The sequence below is a fragment of the Chionomys nivalis genome, chromosome 8, assembly GCF_950005125.1.
Source record: "Chionomys nivalis chromosome 8, mChiNiv1.1, whole genome shotgun sequence".
NCBI lineage: Eukaryota > Metazoa > Chordata > Mammalia > Rodentia > Cricetidae > Chionomys > Chionomys nivalis.
The window spans coordinates 45,080,081-45,096,287 of NC_080093.1; the positions used below are offsets into that span (position 1 = coordinate 45,080,081).

A 16,207-nucleotide genomic window follows, 5' to 3' on the forward strand; every position below is an offset into this window, starting at 1 on the left:
TATGTAAAGTCTTGAGTGTGGCTACAAAACACAAGTGTTGTTGACAAAACATGATTTGTTTGCTCAACATCTGATTCTGTGATAGAGATAGAGAACCATTCCCTGAAAAATTAAACTGAATTCGCACACACACACACACACACACACACACACACACACACACACACACACACTCACACCAGACATTCTGATGTTTTCTCTTGGTGTCTGGCACTACAATCAGTGCCGATTTTCTGGAACATTTTTCTCTTGTGTGCTGATGGCGTCAAGCCTCCTTGCACAGCTGGAGATGCTGTTCCTGCCACGGGAGAGCTTGAAGAAATGATTACCACAACCTGGTACAGTCAACCAGATGCCATCACATCACCCACTATCCTTAGAGCTCCATTTTTTTTAACGATATTATGTCACTACTACCAGCATATACTCTTTTATCACTGGATTGGATTTCATATTTCCATATTTCATTTTCATATTTTGCTCTTTATTAATCTTAATACACAAAATCATGGGTGATACAAAATTTTCATATATCATAGCATTTTGCTTATATTCCTTTGGCAAAGTTTTACAAATCGTAAATCTTTACTTATCACCACAATAAACATTATTATTTTCTTGTGGAAAAACCCTGTTAGTCATTCTTTTTGAGTATATTTTGTAATAAATATACACACTCTAGCTGAGAAATCAAAACTCAGTTAACAGTTTTTATAGAAAAAAAGGAAGCTGATATTTTCAGAAATTTATACCACACCCTTTATGATCTAGAAAAGTGAAAGAAGAAACATGCAAATTTCAACTGAGTGTGGAGTGGGGGTGTGGTGGGTCCTGGGTCTGGACAGACTGAGGTTGAGTGTGGGTTTGGTCCTGAGTCTGGACAGACTGAGTCTGAGTGTGGGGTGGGTCCCGGGTCTGGACAGACTGAGGTGCTCTCCCAGAGCCTGGCCTTCATCAGACACAGACAGCAGGCATTGCAGGCTGGAAGAAGGTAGGTGTAGACATTTGTCTTCTTAGGTTTTTGGCATGATGGCTTTTAATGTACTGGATGAATATAGGACATCTAGATGGAAAGACGAGATCACTACACACACTAGTATTTTGAACTTGAGTTGAGTGCACATCTAAACGCACCTTGGGAGGCAGTTTTTGAAGCAAAGAATAAGGACATGAAAAGACAAACACTTGGTAAATTGGCAGCAATATTTTCTCCTCCAGGGTCTATGACCTCACCAGGCAGGTGGCTAGGTTTAATAGTAGCAGACATTAATTTCCTAATATTGAATATTCTGTAAGGCCGTTTACACAGTGCTTGGCTACCCCCAAGATATAAGTGCCACTTTCATACCCTTGAGGATATCTTGCCATATTCACCCCTAGATGAAGAACTATAGACAAATACTGACTGTTAAGAGAGGTAGAATCTTCTCTAACAGTGAACTCCCAGATGGGTTGTCCAATCCCAGGAAGTTATTATTAAACAATATACATATGAGAAACACTAAATAGACCTACAGGTTGTATGTTTATATATATTCATATTGTATATTGATATATTCTATATAATCACATGCATATATAACATTAACAAAGAAGAAGAGGTCATAAATATTAAAGACTGTGGGGAAAAGTTGACCAGTAGAGAGGGTGGGGTGTAAATGATGTAAATACAATACTCAGTTATGACATTCTCAAAAATAAAATAATAACATTTAAAAAGGAATATAAAAGAAAGACAAAGGCCGCACCTTAAATTACTGACTGAAAATTTTGCACACGTTTAATAATTTTCTACCATTATATTCATCTCTGTCTCCTAAATATTATTTTGATAATCCATTAATTAAGATAATATCTGTTCCATGCAGACTTAGTGGAGATGCAGAGGATGATGGAGCCTGAGCTACCAACCAGATATGCTTAGTCTGCTCCCGAGATGGACTGTGACCTGGACTAGGTCTCCAACCATCTCTGGCTTCATTTAGGGGACAACATAGGCCATGAGCTGAAGTTGTTGATGCAGATATTTATCAGTGGAAGACACAGGGCAAACTTTTAGCAGTATGAAGATCAGAAAGAAGCTTGGACCAATTGTTCCCAATGCGCTCTTTACAAGCACAGTCACGGTAACCCAGAGACCGTAGCCAGAAATTCACATCTTAATGAAAGAGCTAGAAGTAGACTCCAGATTATCGGATCTTAGGCCAGGCTTTTCCCTGCTCATATTTCATTTCTTGACAACCATCAATTACCAACAAACTTGAGATTTAGGCTCTGTGTGTGTGTGTGTTTTCTATATGACAAAAGAGAGGCTCACTCTTTAGATTCCTCTCTTTATTCTTCCTCGTTAGTAATTGACTCATGAGGAAAGTATTAAAGGACATCCAAGAACTCAGCACACCGCAGAGGTCTGAAGGTATTTCTGAGAGGCACGGCAGAGGCCCTTTGTAAACAGAGAATAAACTGTGCATTTGAGAGGACTACTCTACAGCTTAGGTTTCCTTAGGAACACCTTTGCCTTCTGGAGCACGAAAAGGAAGTACCAAAAGCAGGTTGAATCCTCTCTTGCATTGAAGGTTGAGTAGTATACAGCAGAGGGAAGTTGTATCTGATGAAAACCAGAGACCATAAAGAAGAGTGATGGGTTTCTTTGCTGAGGTGGAGCAGATAATGAGTCAGGGGAAATGATTTCAATGGAAATAAATTCAGTTTGTACAAAGGCTCCAATAATCTATTTGAAAATGATGTCCCAAACAGCCATGGCTATCTAAAAATTTATGAGCATTCAAAAATAAGGCTAAGAAAATAGAAACAGAAGAGCTTCTCTTACCAAGAGATTAAAGCCATTTTTGTAGTTTATCTATGCTAAACTTTTTGTGTTAACATGGGAGGATTTAGTTCAGAATTTACCCATAAGCAGGAACCTGGTACTGAGTCATTTCCAGGGGTTCATCCAGAATTTCAATTTTATTTCAGCACTGTTTCTGTTGCCATGGCAACCATGCGAGGACTAGAACAGACCACCATAGAGGTGGCCCCTGGAGGTGTTCTGCCTTCAGAGAGGTCTGTTGTAAAGTCACAACTGTGGAAAGAGAATGCAGAGAAATTCTTGAAGGGGGAACCCAAAGTCCTCGGGGTAAGACATTTCTGGATCCAAGGGGAGAATGATTTTGTAAATATCTAAATGATTAACAAATAAAAAAATCCAACACAAGTACTCTGTCCCACTAACCTCATGGTCTCTCAACACTTCCCACGGTCACTAGCATTTGATTTTCAAATCTATCATTTGAAAACGGATATGTTATTCTGCCACATCAGATTTTCAATTTAATTATGTTTTAAATAGAGAAACTTCAGGTACGTTCTAGGTTGTGTGTTATCCAAGATGACCCCATCCATTTCAGTGCAGACAGAAACCTATGCAAGCTGCTGCTGCGCTCCAGTCCCAGGCCTGCCCAGCGGCGGGGAAACCCATATTGTTCTCAGATGTTTCTAGTGCTTTTCCTTCCCCTGCTGGTCAGATGATGAGAAATCCCCTATTTTCTGCATTCTTCTGTCTGCAAAAGAGTGTACCTAAAAAAAAAGAGAGAGAGAATTTCAAGAAATAACATCCTAAGCGGGTTAAAGGTCACTAAATGCAGAAGGTACTCACTGGCCCAACCTTCCAACCACTGGGTAGCTGCCCTTAGGCAGGCACTTTCTTTTTCACTTCACTGTTTTATTTCTTGTAAATATTGAAAAATTGTCAGTCTTTTTATTGTTATCATCAGGAGACTTCTGCAGCCTTGCTCTGATTGCTGCATCCAGGAGGCCTGGGGACAGATTTAAGAGCTCTATTGGCTGGATAACGATTTTACCTCTTTTATTGCTTTTATTGAGCTGAACATTTTTCTGAGAGCTGTTCTACATTCACAGTAGCTCTGAAGGAGACACAAAGACACAAACTCCCCATGCTGTGAGCTCTGAGCTTAGAGCTTTGTGTTCTATTATTTCCTTTAAATATTAAGAGAAATCATGATATCAAGCAATATTAATTCTTTTCAATTGTTCTATCTTATATAGGACTATTCATAGTGACTATTTCTTTTTTTGAGATTTGGTACATGGTATTCTGAGGCAATTCTTCTAAGTATATTGGATTTGTTGGCCTCCTCTTTTGTGTTATCCCCTGCATGATTTCTGACAGTGTTAGTCACTTTTCTCCCAGTAATCTTGTCTACAAGTAATTGATTGTATCCATCTTTAAGGAAAAATAAACCTGGGTTTTCCAAGTTATCTCCATTGATTCCCTGTTTCGAATTCTAGTGATTTTTCACTCTATTTTTATTTTTCCTTTGGATTAATTTCTTGTCCTTTTTAGGTGTTTCCACAAATTAAAGTGTAACAGGAGGAACAGGCTGCATCCCACCACCCAACTAGCTTAAACCTGAAATAACCATACATAAATTGCATTAATTAACTCACTGCCTGTCCCATCATCTCTAGCCTCTTATTGGCTAACTCTCACATTTTGATTTGACCCATTTCTACCAATCTGTGTAACACCACGAGGTCATGGCTTGCTGGGAAAGATTCTAACCAGCATCAGTTTCAGGAAGGAGCTTCATGGTGTCTCTCTGACTCTGCCCTTCTTCCTCCCAGAATTCAGTTCTGTCTTCTCCACCTACCTAAGTTCTGCCCTATCAGGCCAAGCAGTTTCTTTATTGATTAACCAATGAAAACAACTTAGTGGTCTGATAGCACTTAGTATAGATATCATTTTTGTGGTGATAATGTTTCACTTTTCTGTGTCTAGGTTGTTCAAGTTCTGATTGCTCTCATAAACCTCATTTTGGGTATAATAATCATGACAGAAATAATAGATGTGACCTCAGCATTTTCAGTGTACGTATATGCCCCAGTTTGGGGTTCCATCGTGGTGAGTAGCATACCATCTTATGTAACTGGAGATAATAACACTCTGTTGTTACTCCACTAACCTTAGAGGGAATCCTCTCTTTACTCTTTCAAGTAGTCTATAAGTTTGAGAACAGTGTATATGTTCTTTTTTCCAGTTTTTCCTTGTTCATGTTGCAATACCAATATACCCTTCACATAAACTAGGTGGGTTGTTTATTTAATATGGCATTTAGGATACTGTGTCAGCGTGTACTCATGTACTCCCACAAGGGTTACTTAAGCATTGTCACAACTAATTTCCTCAGGAGTCCAGAGGCTAGTCATTCCTAGTGATGGTTATTTGGTGGTACAAAATGTCATCACATCTTGATGATAGAGTAATCTGACATATTGATGGAGCTCTTTCACTGTTCACAAAGAGTTTACCAGTCCATTCTTCAGCCGAGGATAAAGCAACTTAAAGCTTGCATCTTTAAGTTGTGGAAATTGAGATTCACATCTCTAGATGGGAAGAGATCACTGAACTCTGAAGCTCAAGAAACAATGAAGGAAATGAGGGACTTGTTAGCAATGCAGAGGAGGCAAAGCTGAGCAGGTGGTTAACATTGCCTGGCTAATCAATGCTCAGTCAATGCTTAAGAGAATAGAAAACCTAGGTAAATTCTGTTCCAAATTTTAAAGAAGGTAACTAATCAAAAAATTGAAGAAGAAATTTTACAAGTTAAAAATTTCAGCTATAATAAAATTTAAGCAAGTTCTGTAGAGTTCAGAGTGTTAAGTTTAAAATATTAAACATTTTCTTACCTATATATTATGAGCTGACAAGTGGAAAGTAAAATGCAAAAACTTACTTAGTTATTTTATAAATGAGAATTCCTTTGAAAAATGAGGGTTCCATTTATTAATAAACTTGAGAATGAGATAATTTAGAGAATTTGAAGACCTGGTACCTTAATTTTCCCTTCCTATTTTCAATAGGTGTTTAGTATTTGAGAAATACCACACGCTTCAATACTTTTTAAAGTTACATGACATTTGACATATCAATAATAGTATCAATGATTATGATAATAGTAGTAGTAGAATCCACAACACCAGTAATAGTTTTCATTGCACTGTAATCTAAGAATATTGCTAACTGCTTTGTATGTATTGTTTCACTTCAATCATCAATACAACTTATGAAAAATTTGCTTTCATTGTCATTGTATAAATGAAGAAAGCAAGACTAGGAAAGGTTAATATACCCAAGATGTATTCAGCCCATGAATGAGTACTCAGGATCTCTCATATCTCCCTGCCATTGCTTTCTTCTTCCATCTTTATTTTCTATTAAGTACTATCTTGGAAACCAACTCCTATAGTTCTTGATGGAGAATTGAACCTAAGGGCTCAGACCTGCATGGGAAGCAAGTGTCTGAGAGCTATCTCCTCAAACTTATATGTATATCTTGATTTTCATTTCAATGTTGTGATAGTGGTGATGCTGCTATTAACTTTTAAATCTTCTAAGCCACTTTAGAAAGTAAATGCAGACATCTGTATATTTAACTGAATAGTTTAAAGAGGCCAATTTAGTCAAGTTGACAGCAGTCATTTAGAAGATATTGAAAATAATTGCCAAATTGCAGGAATCAAATGAGTTGCAGCATTCTAGTGATTGTCTAATACAGAGTTTAATTTTTGTCATTATTTTATTTACACCTTTCAATATATATTTTCAACAAGAATAATTTCTGGTCTGATTTTGTTTGGCTAACTTCTTCAGTTTCAGGTCATGTGCACAAAATCTTATAATGATTGGGGAGTTTTATCCTTCATTGATCTTAAACAATTTTGTTGGGATGACAGTTTCATATTAAAAACATCTTGATGATTCTTCCACTGACTCAGTTTCCCCTCCCTGCTCCTCTGGTAGGGGAGGTACTGTGACAACTGCCTGCTTTAGGACATTGACCCCTTTACTAGACCCAGTTGACATAGAAGTGAGTTTTAGTATGCTATGATTTCTAATAGCGATTTAAAAATTGTTAACTTGAATTTATCTTCTTATTACCAGTTTATAATCTCAGGATCCTTGTCAATTGCAGCAGGAATGAGAACTACAGAGGTCCTGGTAACTATTTTCTTTTATTTTGCCATTAAATGAGAATGATTTCATCAAGTATGCATTCAGCTAATATGTAAAAGAGGTTGGTTCTGTTTTCCTAAGGCAAAGGCTCTGCATTTTCAAAAGATCTGACTTTCAAAGGTGTAGCTGAGCTACTTGTTCGTAATAGGTCTCATCATATCTGAGTGGATGGTGTGTCCAGGCAGTTGCGGAGAGAATCTTGGTCCTGGTGAAACTGGAGAAGTGAAGTTAGACACGTGAACCTTGAAGCTTCAGATCGTGCCCATGACAATGAAACCAAATATTTGCAGTGGCAATAACATAATTAACTGACAGGTTAAAATAGTTTCTACAAATGTATCTAAAATAACATTTTTTTAAAAAAAATATTACAGAGGCCATAGAGATAGCTAAGTGATAAAGAGCATGTATTGCTCTTGCAGAGGACCCAGATTTGATTCAGAGTTTCATATAATGACTCTCAGACATTCAACTCCAGAGACTATAAAGTCTTCTTCTGACTTTCGTGGGCACCAGGCATGTACATACATGTAGACAAAACACATGTACACATAAAATAATAAATGATTTTCAAAAGACAGTTAAAATGGGATTTCTGTCAAAAACTGATAAAAGGCAACAACCAAGAGTTCAGCAATTATTTCACTCACTTGCCAAAAGCTGCAGTTGAATTTCCCTTTCTGCAGGAGGTAAACATCAACTTCTGGACCATGATCCTTCTTTACCTGTACTTTTGTCTACCTTCATAGCATCTTTAACCAGCTTTGCCACTAACATGTACCTCATGTCATGAGATCTGAAAGGTTACACAGTAGATCAGCTGAATATTTAGAAGACAACCCCATCAAAGATTTACACATCTAATGGAGGTTAAATTCATACAGGCATGGCCTGTGAAAAATATTACCTTTGAGTAGCTGCTGTCTCTAATTGCAGATTCTCTTGTGTGATAAGATGCTCCCCTTTAACTCAGCTTTGGGCTTCTCATGCAGTGCATGTCTTATATGATGGGCACAATCTTCCTGTGTTGACAGTAGGATGACTTTTTCCCCAAACTGTAATTCTGGCAAATAAAATATGACAGTCAAACCTTTTGTCTCACACTGCTATAAAAAACCAGAAGCCTGTTCTTTGTAATTAACTGCCTGGCAGTAAGATTTGGTCAGATGGGAGTCCTTGTGGGATGATCACAGGAGAAACTTTTACAGAACAGATTTGCAGGTGTCTGGTTTTGATAGAGCATAGTCCTTCAAAGATTTATGACAAATTAGGTTGGTATTGCAGATGTCTGCCCTTGTTATATCATAGTCCTTTGAGAGAGCAATAGGACCTATGTGGTCCTAAGTTCTCTTCACCAGCATCTCTCTGCTCTCATTCAAAATAGCAATTAACACTTTGTACCAGCTTTTGATGCAATAGAATAACTGTTTATGTTTAGATCGTAAGATTCAGGTGATTAAAAATGATGTTTATTGAAAACCATATTCATATATTATTAATCACACTTGTAAAATAATGCATGTATTCTTTGCCTTTTTCTTAGATCTCTCAGTGGTTTAGTTTTCTGCATTTTGTAAGCTGTAGCGGCCTTTATAAGAGAGAGCTGGAACCTCCCCATGGTTGCAGCTGTGCTTAGCTACAAACTAGATGATAAGTTCTGCTGCATATCTTCAAAGAATGCCTGTGTCCCTGAGAATATTCCTTGCAGTATTTTTATTACTAACAAGTTGTTAATGAATGAATTTATATATGGTTGGGATTTTGTGATGGCAGAGGAACAAAGAGCATGACTCAGACAGCACGTGGGCGAGTTCATTCCCTTACCTCTCAGACTAACAGTTGTCTAAGACCCTCTCGCTATCCTGAGACATCCTACATAAACCCCGCGAGAAAGTCAGCAGAGCTGGACTCTGTTCTCTTTCGATTCTCATGTTAGAGACACAGCACACTTTCAGTTTCCTGAGTAGTTTTACTTCTCATAATAAAGTTTCTTTTATTGAACCATGAGAAGAGAAGTGTGAAACCAAATCTACAGCATAGGGGAAATATGCCAGAGGGCCATGCCATGAGTGATTATCAACATTTATACAAGGGAAACAGTCAGACGTTTGAAGAGTGTGATGGGAAATGACAGGCAGGGCCTTCCAGATAATGTGTCAAGAGCACTATATTTTCACTACAAAATTTGAAGAGCATATTGTGCCCTTGAATGTCATCTCAGGGGGACAGGGGATTTCATCTTAGGAAAATAGCATAATGCTTTTACTTTGTCAAAGGATTGGAAGTAAAGATATCATAAGGAAAGATACAGATCTGCATTTGGCAGAAAGAGGATGTAATTATTAATAAAATCATGCTGGATTTCAAATATTGATGGAGTACACGAAAGATGCTATTGAATTAACTGGCTCCCATTCTTTTCTAGGTCACCACCAGTCTAAGTTTTAACACCATTAGCTCTGTGGTGGCTGCAGCAACAAGTATAATTGGTTTCTTCAGTGTACTTATGAGTTTACATTTCACAAGTCTAAGAATTGCTGTTGTGAGTATTTCCTTTGCTGATGGGCTGCCGCTGTGGAGATACGGGTTCACTAACTCTTGCAAAGGCAACAATCAAAGCTGTAAAATGTGACTGCCAAATCTCTTTGGGGAGCTGCGAATGACTGGGAAGTAGAACGGTAATCTATTTAGGGGTCAGGTGACAGTGAATTATTTCCCTTCTTCTATAACTAAGTAAAAGAAAACCACCAATGTGGCTAGTGCAGAGACATAGGGCCCATATGTCATGTCATCTTGAGTTGGCATCCCAGATAGACCCAAACTAAAACCAAGTTCCTAAGAGTGGGAGGTTCCAAAGCTCTAGGAAGAAAAGATATATTGTTTAGCTTATGATTTTACAAAACAGGTTTAAAAGAGTGAGCTTTCTGTATAAAAGAACAAACCATATGGAATCATCAGTGACCATCCAAGGTGACCTAAAAAAATTCCTACAGCTGAAAGTTGTATATTATAAACTTATATACATGTGCTACTTCTGTTGAAAGTCTTCCCTTTTGTCTTGTTTATGTTGCTGTTTTCAGTTTGTGTGTTTGTCTGATATTTCTGGAGATGTGAATCTTGCTATATAGCCTGGGATTCCCACAGATTAAAAAACACGATCTCATCTCAGTGTTGGATTATAGCTCTGAGCCACCAGGCCCAGGCTCTACTTGTTTATGTAAAATAAATTATGTTATGTGAGATTGTTTATAAATTATATGAAAGTGATTAAATTGTAAGGAAGGATATAAGGCATATAGACAGGACTTCGGTACTCTCTGATGCTCAAAGAAACTCTTATCTAGATGGTCACATTTCTGAGGACAAAGCTACCATCTCTTCTACTTGTTATTCTCCACTGTGCCTGTCATAATGCCTGAGACACAGAGACTACTGGATCTGTTGAGGCAGGAGCAAGGAATATTTCATCACAAAACATGCAAATCTTCTCAGAGCCTGCTGAATCAGTATCTCTCACATGCCAAGGTTCTGATCTGTTGACTAATCTACAGTAGAGGGAGCATTTCTCATCAATGAGAGAAAGAGACAGAATATTCAAACCTACAATTCCAGGCAAGAGAAATTCAAAACCAGTTCAAGGCAAGAGAATTCAGAACAAATGTGCTGCTTCCTTTTTCCTCCATTTTGACCCTGTGGCTTGGTGAAGAATCAGACAAAGCCAAGTGCACTGAATACTAATGAATGTAGTATTTAACACTCCAATCACTTACCATATTGCACATAATCCAGGTGTATTACAGGATGACAGAAGTTCAAAATGAATCTCAATTGCATAAAATCAAAATGTCGACAGGGCTGTAGTCCTTCCTGGGAGACACAGGGAAAGGTAATTTTCTTGGCTTTTATGTTTCCACCTTCTGTCTGCATCCCTTGGCTCATCACTCTGTCCTCTGTTTTCAAGGCAAGTACTACATTCTCTTAGACTTTGATTCTTCAGCTTCTTGCTTCTACTTGTGAAGACGCTATGGTAACTTGGATACCCTGCAGAGACCAGGATAGTCCACCTATATTATCTAATAAACAATCTCTGTTCTCACTGCAAACTAGGATCTCCCCATTCAGAGTTTTGTTAGAAAGCCAACCTGCAAGCCTCTTCTCCTCAAAAGTAAAATAATAATATTGTTTTCTCTGTGTGAAATTTCTAGCACCAGAGTTTAGCAGGCTTTGGGGTTTCTGATAATTTTTATTAGTAAAATAGTGAGAGAAGAAATGATATATAAGAGGCCAGAAAATTGTCTGAGGGTTGGACCAGATCAAAAGCTAGATTCCAACCCCCTGACCAGGGTTTTTCCTTTTTGGCATGGTAGTGGAGGGGCATGTTTGAAATTTATTATCTCTACTCGCTATTCACATTCCTTTTTATGAATCTATTTTTAGGGTATAGATTTTTTGATGTTCATTTTAAATATACTTGAATTCTGCATTGCTGTGTCCACCTCTGCCTTTGGATGTAAAGCAGCCTGTTGTAACACCAGTGAGGTGAGTAGCAGTCCTTGTTTGATGGTGTTTAGTAGTTCTCTATCGCTCTAGTAACCAGTCTCACAGATCTAATAGCTTACAAAGACACATCTTCATTTTAAGTTCATTTTAAGTCCAGACCATCCACACACCAACTAGGTCCTAGCTCAGACTTAAAATCTGTGTTACCAGGGAACTGAGGCTGTCTTTGAAGTTCTTAGTTTCATTAATAAAAGAGTTTAAACCTAGTCTTGGAAGGAAGCTTAAGAGTACTTTCGTGACAATTTGAGGGATATACAAGGTGGAAATTCCTACAGCCTTCAGAGAGAGGGAGATGGAGAGAAAGACTTTTCATTCTGGGAAAACATGTTAAGGATTGCCAAGCCACAAATCTCAGTTCAGAGGTTACCCAATTCCAGGTCCTTGTTTAACAAAGCAAAGGACTGTTCCCGGGACTCATGCTTAGAAACTGAAATAGAGTCCATTTACTAAGAAAAGCATTTCTAAGGATGGAAGTGCATTTGTGAGCTGTAGAAATAACTTAAAAGGTATCCAGCCACAGAATGTAGCATCCTTTACAGGACTGTTTTAGACCTTGCCTTTTTGTTTGTATCCCATTGATCTATTGCCAATCAGCCCCACCTAGCGTGCTCTGTTCCTAAGATGGAACCCAGCTGGAGAAGGGTTTCTAGTCTTCTTCTGTGTTCAGACTCCTTTCACATGCTAATGTTTTTTATTGTTTGAAAATACCATAACTGCATCTTGTATGCTTTGATCAAATCCAGCCCCATTTTTTCCACTCTGATTCCTCCTTCGAGGCCCCATTGTCCTGCATAATGTGTGCTCAGGGAGCTGACTGGGTTGTTGTTTATCAGAAACTTCCATCTGGCCATTGTCTTTCCCCAAGGACTGCTGCAAATGTTCTTGAGGACTGGGGAGGAAGAAGGTCACATAGGGATAAGAAAGTGACAGACTTAGGAGGAAAAAAAGACCAGAAGTAGACCATGATGATGATATGCCAGGAGTGTCCTCAAAGATTCAAATTTTCAAGTAGAGAAAGTAGCCAGTGAAACCCAGCACTTCCTCCCTAGAGCCGAGTAATGCAGTTCCTGATGATTTCCTGTTAATCCACCCCAGCAGTGGCCTAGGGCATGTGATGCTTAAGGAGCACATCTTCTTCATGCTGCCACTGCCCCACATCACTTGAGCTTGTGAAGGACAGAATTTTCCCAAGTCTCGTGATGCTTCTGCCATTCTGGGCCACTGTCATGTGTGCAGAACTTTGTTCACGGCTGTCACACCAAAGTCTGTATATGATGCTGTCAGCAGGAGTAACCCACTTTGGAAGAGCACAATTGTCATTTTCCATAACACCTTGTTTCGTTAAGCCATTTAAAATGGAATGGAAAATCGATGCTCCAAGATGCAGCTGCAAATATCAAGTTCTCTGGTCAAACTCTGCAATAGAATGAGTGTCCTATGTGTACAACACTTGATCCAAATGGTACCTAAGACACCAAGCAGGGTGAGGTGTGATTCAATTCAGTAGTGACAATGTAGATACTGGTAAGGGGGACATTATGGGGTGAGGAATAGGAAGCTCTATGTATACTGGATGACTCAATGACATTTTGATTCATTTCACAGGTTGTTGTAATTCTACCACCAAATCCTGCTGTGTCTGCAGCGGCAACTCCCATGTTACTTCAACCATTGGCACCACCAGTATACCAAGAAAGAAATGTTCCAGAAAATATATATAAGAATTGCATTTGAGAAAGAGTCTAGTTTTGACTCTCTCTCTCTCTGTGTGTTTGTGTGTGCTTGTGTGTGAGGGAACGCACAGGCTCCTGTATGTATGTGATTTCAAAATCAAGTTCTCATTGTTTCCCCATGAATTTAACCTTTCATTGCACTGGAAGTTGGAGTATCAGACCTGCTATAAATAAATAAACCCAAGCATTTACTAGGCTAACGATACCTGAATATCTTTCATTCATTGTATGTTCAAGGGTATTGAATTGGCAAAGAAGTTTTCAATGTGGACTGAAAAAAATTTGTTAGTGAAATGAGGTCTCCAAGAAGTGAAGACTACAGTTCCCATTTTATTTGGGATTTTCGCTAAATAAGTAGATTTGGCTACTCATCATCGTGTAAAGACACATGAAGTATGCAAGACAACATGTGCGTTAAATCACTAATTATAGCAATCAATTTTAATCTCTTGTACATGTGCATCACATAATACCAGAGTGTATAGTGAAAAATTACAGTGAAGACAAGTCATTGGAATCATAATACCAGATTCCTAAATACACACACATATACACACACATATACACACACAGTGTGTCTCTCACTATATATGTATCATATATATGTGAGTGTACATTGTATATGTATAGTGTAGATACAGAGCGCACACACATATGTATGTATTTGTGTTTTATATATAACATAAAAAGCAGTTTCTTATTGTTGTGGATTGAATCTACAGTGCCCTCTACAGGCTCACATGTTGGAACACTTGGTATTTGCTGAATCTTCCCAATATGAGGTCAAACTTGTGAAAGTAAGTCACTGAAGGTTTGCTTGGAAGGGAACACATCACTTCCTGGGGGGTGGGGGCAGCCTCCAGACTGCACAGGGCTCTAAAGAAATCCACAGTATCAACGTATACTAGAGTTTTCTACCTGATTTACACTCTCTCTTAATGATATCCTTCTTCTTTTATTCCTCAGTGTACTTTTTTCTACAAATTATATATCCCAACGAAGTTTTTCAGGCTATGTATGAATCAGTGTATTTACATCATATTTTTCAGATGAATGATTATAATGAATACAGGTAAAAAAACAGGTTTTCTTTATATAAACATATAAAGACATGTATACAGGTTTTCTCATATCTCCTTTATATGATTAAAACAAAGCAAGCAGAAAAGTATTTTTTTCCCAGACAACTCGTTTGTTGGCAGGCTGCATATTGTGGTTACAAAGAAAGAATCAATCATTTTAGTATTCATCTTGACTGTTAATCTTATAAGGAATCTTAAAGGAATCACAAACCTAATCTTTTATACATGAAAACCAACCAGTCAGCTGTATGTTAAGTCTTTAGGGTGCACACCCACCATTGATAGTTTATTATATCAGGAGATTATGGGCAGGGATGAGCACAAGGAATTAATCATCACCTCTGATCACCAACCATACCTACCCAGGAAAGTATGATCAGTTAGCAACAGTTGGGTTGACTTGTGTTTTTGACCCTAACCTAATGAATCTGTAACTCGGTTATGTGTCCCTGTGAACTTTAGGTTGTTTCCTGTGCTGCTTAATCTCAAAACTATTATCAAAATATCTGATCTAACTTGAAATTATTTAAAGTTTTGTTTCAGTGTAGCGCTTGTCCTACGGGACTGTATGTGAGCCAGGAACTAGGTTGGGAGATTTAAAAACATACACATACAGACAGAGACACGGACCACAGGTCATTCTTGAAACAAGAATGCTAACTTCATTGTGCTCCAGGGAAGCTTATATAGGGATCCTTAACTGATAGCCACTCCCCAGTTCCCAGTATTTCCAGTTGTAAACCTCATCAGAATTCCCTCCCCTGCTATCAGGAACTCATGAGAGTCTCCTGCTCAGAGCAGCTGCAGGGGCAGGAAAACAAGCTGTTTCACTCCAGCAAGCAAAGGGTCTGAGGCAGTCCAAGAAAACAAAGGGGCCAGGGGTCTGCAGCCCCCTACATTTCAGCTACTGATTGATGCACACTGAAACGTGTGACTGTAATTTTCATGATTAAAATTAAATGAATTTGAGCCAGCCTGGCTCATGGGACTCAATTGTTTTTCTTAATCATTAACTTGAGCTATGTCTACACAGTCTTTAAGTGAAACTCATAGGGACTAGATGTGTAACATTTCCTCGTATTTGTTTATATTCATCAAAACTCTGTATAAGCTAACACATTTATTATCAAATAGACGGTACAGCTTGGGAGGAATTACTTTCACAATAACCTACAGACAAAAAAGCCCAATAGAACAGGATGATTCCATGAGATAAACACCCTACATTACAGGCAGTGGGGATCTCCTCACACCCATCCACACCATGCCAGATACCAGAGAAAGATGGCAGCAGCATACATTCAAAGGCATAGTAGAAACAAGACGTTCCGAGTTCTGTGGTCTTGGGGCCTTGCCTTCCAAGACTGACTCATCAGAGAGTTTCCTCCTGGTAGTCTGACACCTTAAACTTCAATTTCCACCTGCTACTCTTCTGACTCGGCCCTTGGCGCACACTGCCTCCAGTTACTTCATATGTTTGCTGCTTCTGGGACAAGCGTGACTGCTGGACTCTACTCCATGTGACTGCTACCACAGCCCTGCCCCACCATCCCTTCCTCACAATGGCCGACCATACCTGCAGAAACCATTAGTTAAAGTAAGCTTCTACTGTTTTTATTTACCTTTCATTTGCTTGGAGTAATGAGAAAAGTATTTAATATACTTATATATCCTCATTATTAGCAGTACATTCCAAAGTTTATGAACATAATCTAGTATAAAATTCCTACTAAATTTTCTAACACTGTCCACAAATTGTATATATTTATATGTAAATAAATTATGCATAATTTGTCTAT

At 38.4% G+C, this 16,207-nt stretch overlaps 1 protein-coding gene across 2 annotated transcripts; it reads left to right on the forward strand.

Annotated features, from left to right (window-relative positions):
• Positions 1-3,001: 3,001 nt before the first annotated feature.
• On the forward strand, positions 3,002-13,328 carry LOC130880549 (membrane-spanning 4-domains subfamily A member 4D-like). 2 transcript variants are annotated; one of them, XM_057779636.1, is made up of 7 exons: positions 3,002-3,136; positions 4,799-4,921; positions 6,962-7,018; positions 9,459-9,558; positions 11,358-11,377; positions 11,471-11,572; positions 13,199-13,328. In XM_057779636.1, the coding sequence occupies exons 1-7, from the start codon at positions 3,002-3,004 to the stop codon at positions 13,325-13,327; spliced, it is 666 nt and encodes a 221-aa protein (XP_057635619.1). In that variant the 3' UTR covers position 13,328. The 2 variants fall into 2 exon arrangements, with proteins under 2 accessions (XP_057635619.1, XP_057635618.1); XM_057779635.1 differs by lacking the exon at positions 11,358-11,377 and having other exon boundaries at positions 9,459-9,575.
• The last annotated feature ends 2,879 nt before the right edge of the window (positions 13,329-16,207 follow it).